The sequence below is a fragment of the Vigna unguiculata genome, chromosome 9 (assembly GCF_037176805.1).
Source record: "Vigna unguiculata cultivar grain cowpea cultivar isolate G323 ecotype 2 chromosome 9, ASM3717680v1, whole genome shotgun sequence".
Taxonomy (NCBI): Eukaryota; Viridiplantae; Streptophyta; class Magnoliopsida; order Fabales; family Fabaceae; genus Vigna; species Vigna unguiculata.
Genome location: NC_140800.1, coordinates 39,901,256 through 39,912,500, shown reverse-complemented (window position 1 = coordinate 39,912,500; position 11,245 = coordinate 39,901,256). Strand labels below are relative to the sequence as shown.

The 11,245-nt window shown below is 28.1% G+C and overlaps 1 protein-coding gene and 1 long non-coding RNA gene across 3 annotated transcripts in view; one reads left to right on the top strand and one right to left on the bottom strand.

The window, feature by feature from the left end:
• The window catches only part of LOC114196107 (Major facilitator superfamily protein), a 2,448-nt gene extending 825 nt beyond the window's left edge, over positions 1–1,623 (bottom strand). The window contains exons 1-5 of one of the 2 annotated variants that reach the window (XM_028086635.2): positions 1,542–1,608; positions 1,373–1,459; positions 1,076–1,293; positions 269–810; positions 1–198 (exon numbers count right to left, since the gene is read on the bottom strand). The exon at positions 1–198 is cut by the window's left edge and continues 825 nt beyond it. In XM_028086635.2, the coding sequence (XP_027942436.1) occupies positions 1–198; positions 269–810; positions 1,076–1,293; positions 1,373–1,457 (1,043 nt within the window). In that variant the 5' untranslated portion in view covers positions 1,458–1,459; positions 1,542–1,608. Of the gene's footprint in view, positions 199–268; positions 811–1,075; positions 1,294–1,372 lie in introns of both variants that reach the window. The other variant, XM_028086634.2, reaches the window with a different exon arrangement.
• A 109-nt stretch (positions 1,624–1,732) lies between these two features.
• Positions 1,733–4,420, top strand: LOC114196108 (uncharacterized). Its single transcript, XR_003606622.2, has 3 exons — positions 1,733–2,947; positions 3,051–3,117; positions 4,158–4,420. It is a non-coding gene; the product is annotated as an uncharacterized LOC114196108 (long non-coding RNA).
• The last annotated feature ends 6,825 nt before the right edge of the window (positions 4,421–11,245 follow it).

Sequence of the window (11,245 nt, the reverse complement as noted above, 5' to 3'; positions counted from 1 at the left end):
GCCTCTAGTACCAGAAAGGAACCTTGACTCATGTTCACACCCATCATGATTCCTGTTGACCATATTGGAACTACCTTCACCAGTGCCTTCAGGTCTTCCACTTGCTCCATTGTGCAAAGATTCCATGGATTCCTAGCTCTTCCCTCTGGTGTTAAATCCTGTGAGGGATTTCTAACTATGCATGCTTTGTTCAGAAACCTGGCAAACAAAGTCACTGCTTCGTTAAGCCTTGTCTCTCAAACATATGAACAAAAGAAACACAACATACCTTAAGTTTTCAGTTGGCATTACGAGATCAGAACCCTTCTCTTGGTGGTAGTATGTACCATTCTCGGTCGATGACTGAAGAAATCTGTTTTTGTAAGAGGCAACAAGAACCTGTGCTAAACCACTTAGCATGTTCCTTTTAACTTCCGCCATTACATAAAACGGAGAAGCTAAGAAAAATGATAGAGTTGCTATCAACATTAGGATAGCGGGAACTCCAAATCCCACTGTCCACCCCATGTAATCTTGAATGTAGACAACAACAGTTAAACCTATTAGTGATGACATTGAAACAGAAGCATAGTACCAGCTGAAGTAGCTCTCTTGGATTCCTGCATCTTTGTCCCTCTTGCTCAACTGATCAACACCAAAGGCCAAGGAGGATGATCTTATGCCCCCAGCTCCAATGGACATTAGGGCAAATGAAGAATGCAAGATCAAAACTTGAAGTGCTGTTGGAGAGTTATCGCAGCTGTCGGTTAATTGGTTACAAAGTGGCTTTGACAAAGGAATCAAAGTTGTTATCCATAGAAGAATCATCCCCTGCACAGCCCCAACACAAACAAGGTTCAGAAAACATTATATCAGAGGCAAGCTTTTAAAAACCCAGGAATTATGGTTTATCCATTACAGTTGCATACAGAAATCACATTGTACAGAACAAAGTGAACTTTAAATCTAATTCAATCTTATGGTCTGTAACAAAGGGTTTATACATATAAATATTATTAAATTGTCTTATCTTTAATCAATGTGGAATTTTCAACTGTGTCAAAGCTGCAACCCTTGATATAAGGGAGAAAATTACCAGTAAGCTTGCAACAGATCCAAAAGCAATCATGGAATATCGACCCACATAGGAGTCTGCAAGGACAGCACCAATGAATGGAGTGAAATTTGAGACAGCAGACCATAGCAGGAGAAAATTGGTGGCTCCTGCAGTTTGCATGCCATACTCTCTTGTCAAGTACAATATCATGTTAGGCATTAACCCAAGACTGGCCAGTCTCTCAAAGGCCTCATTTGCTGCCACAAGAACAACACCAATTAGCACATTTTCATTATCACGCATCTGAAGAAAAAAGAATGGTAACTCGTTCATTACCTATGATGAAAGGTAAGGTTCTGAAGCCACCCTTTGCATTGGAACTCTTCTTGCTAAGAAGGGGCTCTTCCATCACACTTTCCATTTCTGAGAAATTTTCCATTACCAGAGACACAACAGAAAGAGATTGTGTGGAGGTGAATTAAAGAGCTATGACACTGAACAATACCTTATATGTTACACCAAAATGGGGATGTGGGCCACTGAGTTATGCCTCTAATATGTTTCTGGAAGAGACATGTGACTCTGAGATAGGAAAAGAAGAGTCATGAATTATTTTCCATATAAATAGCAATGTTTTGACCACTAATTTAAATGCAGCACTACAAATCTCATAAATTATGTTGTGATAAAACTCGATTAAATTAAAATAAAACGTTATGATAAAGTCTTATGTTGTAAGTCAGGTGAATGAGTGTGGGACTAAACAGTTTTCTCTTCAATGTTAAGCACATTGAAAGCCATAACATTACATGAATCTAATATAGTATAATTTGATTAGATTTCAAGTAATAATGAAAAGTGTGCTTCAAAGAGGATAGTGTTACATTTTTTATGTTAAATGACCGGACATAATTAACACTGGTGTTTTTTTTATATTAAGATTCGCTTTTATATAGGTTTATATCAATTCAAACCTTAATAGTAAATCCAATGATGGAAAAGAAAAAGTCTTTTTTCCACTGTTGAACCTTGCTTCAGGAATACACTTCTGGTTTCCTGTGTGGATACTCTGCATAGTTGTGTTCTCATACTGTTAGGTAGCAATATTCCTTTCTTCATCTCATAAAAAATTAACTGTTAGTTTCAATTACCTTTTTTTTATTATAGCATGGACACCAATTGGTTCGAAGATAAAAAAAGTAATGACTCAGATAACTGCTTTAAACAAAATGATTCCTTAGCGTAACGTGAAACACTCCCTTTGTTCCAAAGATTTCTCGATGAATGAACTACTTTAGCTCTGATTAATATAATAAGTGTGATGCTCTTTAAGCACTTTTCAGATCCTGAAATCGGTTTTGGCAATACACTACTCTATTTTTGATTTTGAAGTTTAGGTGAGTACTTTGCCAGAAAACATGTTTGTAAATAAAATAATCATAAAAAATTATACAAATACTGAAAGTTAGAGTCCACGTTCAAACAAATAGAACAATTAAGAAATTGTTAAAGTAAGCTTAAATATAAAGTAGTAGGGTTTAAAAAATTTATTTATCCAAACAATCGAAAATTGAAAAAAAAAAATTAAGATTGTTATAGAATTTTGTTTTCACGAGGTTTGTTTGAATTTTAAAAATTGACTCGAACCAGTATTATAATATATATATATATATATATATACATATATATATATATATATATATATATGTGGAGACCCAAAAACTTCAATTCTTAATCTCTCTGCCACCCACACCACTGAACTTCATTTACACAGCACTGCACCTCTTCTCCCTCTTCTCTTCCTCTACCTTCTCTTTACCAAAACTTGAGTTCACTCTTCATCTGTTGCAGAGTCCAGACCTGAGACTAGTTCAGGATCTCCTCTTTCATCTACAATTCTCCCTCCTCCATGTAAGTTGTTCCTAACCTTTGCATTTTCCTCTTTAATTCGAAAATTTGTAGAATCCCTTTCTACTGTTGGGAATCCTTCTCATATTGGAACCTGTAATTTCAGCTCACTGAGTGGTACAGCTGAAGCTCTTGGGTGGGAGGATCCTAACTAATTAGAAGGATATATATAGGTAAGGGAAGCTAACCAATCTCCTTAATTCGAATAGGAAATTTGTAGATGAGTTTGAATTACATGTTTGATTGATAAGCTGGTGTTTGAATTGCATGATTAATTGATTTTGATTGAGATAAAATGACCCACCGCATGAAGGAACATGTTCGTGACCTGGTATTTTCGCCTAGGCGAGTGACGCTCGCCTAAGCGAAAACAACAGGGAACGCACCTCTGTTCCTGCGCGAAGTCTCGCCTAGGCGAGCTGGGTCGCCTGAGCGAGATAACGATCTCGTCTGGGCGAACCAGCCTAGCCTGAGCGAGAGTTCGCTCAGTTTTTCTCTTTTGCCACTGTTAGTATCTCGCCTAGGCGAGACTGGCTCGCCTGAGCGAGATAACCTCTCGCCTAGGCTAGACTTTTTAGCCCAAGCGAGAGCTACTGCAGTAGTGGTGCTTCAAATCTGTTTTCTTTGGTAAAAATGTATGTTTTAATGCATCTTTGTGCAATTTAGGCCCTGTATGATTGGAATGCTACCAGTGATGTATTGTATGATTAAATTGGATGAATATAAGTTATGAGAAGATGAGGTTAAAATGGAATTTCAAGGGAAATCCAAGTGGAATTGTAGTGTGTGTGTGTAAGGATTTAAGGAATCTATAATGGTTGGTATCCTGAAACTCCAATAATCATTCAAGCTCAGATAGAGTAGAATGGATTATGTCGTGAGAAGTAGCAGGAGGTCCTCGTCGTCGGACTTGATCAAGTCTTAGACGTGCAAGGGACTTACCCTGGGAACGGTCGGGTGAATACTCCATGTGTCTAGACTCTGCAGAGTCTGGGAACCGTTACAGGTGCAAGCCACCAAGAGTTCCAACGTCACTTACACAATCCGGATATCGAGTCTATAAATTATGATTGAATTATATGCTATGAATGATTTCTCTGATTGCGAAGTGTATTGATGTTGTTTCTTTCAGTTAGCTTACCCTTCTTGTTTGTGTTGTCTGCTTTTGCATATTATCCCTTTTGCAATGATCACCTATGTTTGGTGGGAGCAGAGCTGAAACCAGATGGAGATACCCCCTCTTGAGTAGAAGTTGGAGCCTGGCAAGGAGTGTCCACTATAGTTTAGATTTCTACTGTATATTTTGAGGGTTTGGGTGTAGTTTAGCATCCTTTCTACCTACTCTACCTGGTGTATGTATGTGTATATAGATGTAGCAGTGTGGAGGACTGTACTAGATACATATACCTTGTGTGTGTGACCGTTACCCTTACTATCTGCTATGTTTGATCATATGATATAATGTTTTGTTTGATAGTATGATAAACTATTAAATGAGATGTTACAAAAAATATATATATATATATATATATATATATATATATATATATATATTTAATATATATTTAATATATATTTTATTATTATTATAATATTAATAATATAATAACAATAATTTATATATTTTCACCTAAATTTATTATAAAAAATCTTAAAATTATTAAATAAATTCGTGATAAATTTGACTTATCAACAAAATTTATCTATGAATTCAAAAATTTAATTTTCGTCGATAATACAAATTTTAATTATCAATACCTATTTCTGTTGATAAAATCCAAAAATAAATACATATTTTAAATTTATCGATAATTGACCAAATAAAAATATTTTATTATTTTCATATCTTTTTGTTAATTAATAAATTCAATCATTTAATTTTTTATAACAATAATTTTAATTATAAAAAACTTTTATTCGATATTTCTTTTCTTTTACCATATCATTTTTTTATTTTTTTTTATTTTTAATTTTTATGTTAAATAATGAACTTATTCATTCAAATTTATTGTTAGAATTAAATTAAATTATTGGAATTATTTATTCTAATTATTTTCATAGAGTAAAACTTTTATTACTACTAATTATTGCATTTTATTATCTTTTAAAATTTTGTGTTAATTCATTTATTTAATTATTTTTAATAAAAATAATTTTAATTATAGGAAACATTTATTTTAAATTTTCTTTCTTTTATAATATAAGATTTTTATTACTACTAATTAGTAAAATAATATTCTTTTTCTGATTTTTATGTTAATTTAAAGATACATTTTATTTTTATTTTTATCTCTCTTCTTTTTTCGTTCCTAATAAATTTTATTTTTATTATATCATAATCAGTATTAAATAATATCATAAAATATGTAATTCATAATTAGTTTAAAAATCTATTAAAAATCCATATTTGACCAAATTAAAAAATTGATGAATCTTAAAAAGAAATCCTAGTTGTCTACTTCCCCAAACCATTTTAATTATAGAAAAAATTTATCTTAAATATTTATTTGAAGTTTTCTTTTTTGTATAGTATAAAGTTTTTCTCATCATAATTATTGATATTTTATTACTCTTTTAACTTTTGTGTGTGTTAATTAATTAATTTATTTAAATTTTATTAATAAAAAAATTTTAATTATAGAAAAATATTTATTCTAATTTTTTTCTTTTTTATAGTATAAAAATATCTTCATCATAAATTATTAATATTTTATTACTCTTTCAATTTTTGTATTAATTAATTAGTTTAATTTTTATTGATAATTTTTTTTTAAATTTTATGTTAATTAATTAACTAATTTAAATTTTATTGATAAAAGAATTTAATTATAAGAAAAGATGGATTTTAAATTTCCTTTCCTTTTTTCTACTGTAACTTTTTTTATCATCAGGTATTGATATTTTATCACCTTTTAATTTTTGTGTTTATTAATTAATTAATTTTTGGCAAATGTTTATTCCATTTTTTTGAATTTTAATTAATTCATTCAATCAACATTAGTTGTTGATTTAAGATTATAGAATTTTATTTTATTCTGTAAATTTAAATTTATTATTTGCAAAATTAAATAATAATAATAATTATAATTATAATTATACAAATTAATTTTTTTAAATTTCATTTGTAAAAATAATTTTAAATATACGAAATATTTATCTCAAATTTTGTTTACAGTATAATAAGACTTTTTGTCATTATTGATCATTGATAGAAAATATTTATTCTAAATTCTTTTTCTTTTATAGTATAAATTTTTTTATTATTATAACTCGTTAATATATTTATAACAGAAAATTTTTATAATCAATAAATTATTAAATTATTTAAGAGTATTAATGACCCATTTATGAATCGAGAAATACTTTTATTTTTTACATAAATGTAGAAAGGGTTACTTACTATATTCAAACATATTAAATATTTTATTTTATTTATTTAAATTTAATATTACAAAGTTAAAATATTAATGATTAATAATAATAATTAAATTTTGGTAGTAAGAATAATGTGAGATGGCCCAATTAGGTTGGCCCATTACAAAGTTTACGAGCATGATGAAGAAATCCTAATTTTCTCTACTTTTTTTCACAAACCTTAATTCTCTATTTCTCATTCTCAAGTGTCGTCAAAGGAATCCTTTCCAAGTGAAGTCTTTGCCGACAACATCTGCTACTATGGGAAGTCCCTCCGATGGTGTCGCCACCGTGAATGCCTCTTTCCAAAATAAAATAAGAAGATACTGTGTTGTTTTAATTTGTAATTAACCTAAAAGAAGCGTAGTAAAATATGTTTTTATTTTTTAATATTAATATTAGTCCTTTTAATTAAAGAAATTAATGCAATTCTGTGGACGCAGTTGACAACGAAGTTCATAGTTCCTTCATCTTTTTGTTTTAAATTTTTTTCAGGTTTGATCTAACCCTTGGGCACTTAGATTCTTTCTTTCTCTTATTTTCCTCAATACAAAATTAAAAAAAAAATAGGGTTAAATATGTTTTTGTCCCTTAACTTTTATTGAATTTTGGAATTAGTCCATTTCGAAATTTTAGATTAATTTAGTCATTTATCTTTCGAAATACGTGAATTTAATTCTTTTAATCAAATTTTGTTAGGTTTATTTGATGTTTCTTACCCTTTTCAAGATTGTATTCATGTTGTTTATATTGTTTAACACATTTTTATTTTAATGTTAAGTCAAATACTATTATGAAACACGCTTGAAATGTTAAATAAATTTAACAAAATATGATTAAAAGGATTAAATCAGCATATTTCAAAAAATGAAGCATTAAATTGGTCCAAAGTTTCGAAATGGCTAATTCCAAAATTTATTGAGGGACAAAAACATATTTAAGCAAAAAAAATGTAATGGTGTTCTTTAATTTAATTTATTAATGCAAATTTTATCTACTAATTTTATTTTGAGGGGGTGAGATTTCATCTTCAATTTATTTTGAAAATGCTGGGAATTCAAAGATTATATGTTTGATAATACTAATTTATAAATTAGTTGACATGTATGTATGTGTGTGTTTTTATTTGGACAAATAATTTTATTTAAATTGGTTTATCTAATCAGTATTAATTAAATTTATTTTTTTATTAGTTTCAGAAATTTATTTTTTTTATTTCCCAATTTAAAAATCATATAGTTACATTAGTTTCTCTGTTACATTTTTTCATTGTGTATATTTTCACATAACATCATGTAATATACCGTTAGTTCCTTTAATTGTAATGTTAATATTGTTTTTAATTTCAACTGCATATATACAAAATAAAATAAAATTAATTCAATAAATACTAAGGTTTTTATCTCCATGGAATTGAAAATAGACTGTTATCTTTGAAATTTTGAAAATATATAATATAGAAGAAAGTTAGATAAATTATCTTCTTTATCACAATAAGAATTTGACAGCAAAATTAAACTGAAGTGTGCACAAAAATCTTAAATGAAGTTTATAGTTTCATGAGAACACGAGGCCTATAACTATGTTAAAACTCTTAGTATATAAATTCTTTGAACAAAAAAACAAAAAAACAAAGTAATGTACGTAAGATTTGGCATCTTTTAGAATACTTAATATATAACACCATTTTCTTCCTTTCATTTCAATATCACGAAATTTGGTTGATTTGGATGAATGAAATTGTTTTCCTTTGAAACTTGCTTTATTGATTTTAGGTCATGCTTCGTGATATTAAGGTTGTGTTCAAGAAGAGGAATGTATTAGTGAGATTTTAATCTATGGCCTCCATTTTTTATCTTTTAAGAAAATTTAATGGAGTTTTTTTTTTTAAGTCCTTTAAACTTTACTTTATTGTATACATTCTTATTTTTACTTAAAAATAAATTATGCAAGAAAAGAAGTTTTCTTTTCTAGTTTTCTAAGTATGTCTTTTCTATTTTTTTTAAGTCCTTTAAACTTTACTTTATTGTATACATTCTTATTTTTACTTAAAAATAAATTATGCAAGAAAAGAAGTTTTCTTTTCTAGTTTTCAGAGTTAGAAAACAATGCAGTATGAATAAATTTAATTAAGGGTTAAATATGTTTTTTGTCCGTGAACTTTCAATGAATTTTGAAATTAGTTTATTTTGAAACTTTGGATCAATTTAGTCATTTATATTTCGAAATACGTAGATTTAGTCATTTTAATCAAATTTTGTTAGGTTTATTTAATGTTTTGTACGCATTTCAGGATTGTATTTGAATTGTTTATATGGTTTGAAATATTTGTATTTTAATGTTAAGTCAAGTACTATTATGAAATGTGCTTGAAATGTCAAATAAAATTAACAAAATTTAATTAAAAAGACTAAATTTACGTATTTTAAAATATGAATGACTAAATTAGTTCAAAATTTCAAAATAGACTAATTTTAAAATTTACTAAAAGTTAAGAGACACAAAATCATATCTAACCCTCTAATAACATATTTAACACTTTAATAAGAACGTACGATTAACAAGTAAAGTAAAGAAGGTGTAAGATTCCTAACACTAGGAACGATGCAAAGATTTATTTAAATTGTTTTGGCCATCGTCTGGGCACTAACCATTATGAAATACTTTAGGAGCCTGTAGTTAATTAGAGTAAGAAAGAGATATAAAAGAATAATGAGTATGAATTACTTACCAGTCAGTTACCATGAAGAAAAAAAGATGAGTATTAGGAAGACACCGTGATTCTTTTGTCGTCCACATACGAAGATAGAGAGTAAAAAATGGGGTGTGAAATTGTGAAGTGGTGGGATTACATGCACGTGGCTGCTGTCTCCGTCCTCTCGCATGGCGTATTCTGTTACTCCGAAACTCGATGTTGTTTTCTCCGATGTCGATGCTACATAAACGGAACCTAATATAATATGTTAATCGAGTGTGTAGGTTTAGAATAGTGATATGATGAAGGTGGAGGGAAAAGCGAGGTTGAGATGCTTTCAGAAATGGTGGTGAGGGGATAACTTGGATTCCCACAAATGCGAAAAGGTTGTAATGATAATTGTTTTCCATGTTTATTAATGTCCATGTGTGTCACGAGGGACCCGAGGTCACACTTTTTAAATCAAAACATCAACTCCTCCTTCCAAATTTTATCATTTGTAGTGCCATATTCTTCATCAATTCTTATGTTCAATTAATTTAAATCTAATAATATAAGATAAGGTTGGATTTATTTAATTTTTGACTTGCAGTTAAGTTTTATTTTTTTAATATATATCATTTATTGATTCTATTAATAACCCTTCAACTTTACAGAGCTCTGTAGAGCCCGATATGTCACCGGGGATCATGGTGCCCTGTCGGTTGGCAATACCGAGGGAGAAGGTGAGGTGACATTACAGCAGTCATGGTTAAAAATGGGATGGTTAAAGAAGGGTGAACAAAGGATTTTTTTTCTATAGTAGCACCTATACTAAAAATAATTAACCAAATAGCACATTGTATATTTTATTTACCAATTTAGCACATTTTTAGAAATAGGTTAGAATTATGTTATCGAATATTGACCTTTTCTTTTATTTTAAATTGTTCCAAATAGAGATGACAAATAACATGATCTCGTGGGTATTATCCGAACCCGTCCTTGTTTTGACGAAAAATTTATGTATTGACTAGATATGGGTATGAGAAATCCCCGATTTTTTTGATTGGGTATGGGGATGGAGATGAATATATCACCGCCATACCTCCATCATCTTTTAAATTATTAAAATATTCACAATTAATTAAGTAACCCTATATATATATATATATATATATATATATATATATATTCTTTCTATTTTTTATTTCTTCTAAATATTTGGTTTGTCATGAAATTCATTCGCATCTTCAATATATTTTTTATCTTATCATAACTTTTATGTAATTATGTTAAAATGATGTATGTCAATTAAAAAAAAATTATGTCTAACATTTGAATATTTTATATTATTTTTTAATATTTTTATTTCTTGTATATTTTCCTTTCACATGATAATGTTTAATACTCTCAATTTAAGTGTTTAATAGGATAAACATTTCATTTACTAGGTAATATAAAAAAAATTCTTTACTTATTATTATTAATTTTTATTTCATTTGAACTCTTTTATTTCGCTAAAACAATTTTTGTTATTTCTCATTGAGTATATATGTTGATATTGGAAAAGTTTTCTTAGATCTCTAAGATATTTTTTGTCTTATCATACTCTTAATTATACATTTGTTTTTCTTTGTGCAATTCATTCCAATAGTCTCCAAATTGTTTATAATACACACATTTGTTAATTTTTTAATATTCTTATTTTTGTGTATTTTCATCATGTAGAATATTATTTCGATAAATTTTATCTAATTATTTTTTATTTTCTAACTCATTACAATCATACTTTAACTTTTTTCACTATAATTGTATAAATAATTTTTATTTACTACAATATAAAATTTTAATATAATTGCCATGAATATTTTTTTTATCACCATCCAACATATATTGAAATTTAAAAGATACAAGATCTATGATTATTATGTTTATTATTTATTTTTTGCGTCATTTTTTTATCAACCATTGAGTATATATGTTGATATTTGAAAAGTTTTGTTAGATCTCTAATATATTTTTCATCTTATCATACAATTAATTATATATTTGTTTTTCTTTGTGTGATTCCTTCCAATAGTTTCCAAATTGTTTATAAGACACACATTTGTTAATTTTTTAATATTTTTATTTTTTGTTTATTTTCATCATGTAGAATACTATTTCGATAAATTTTATCTAATTATTTTTTATTTTCTAACTCATTACAA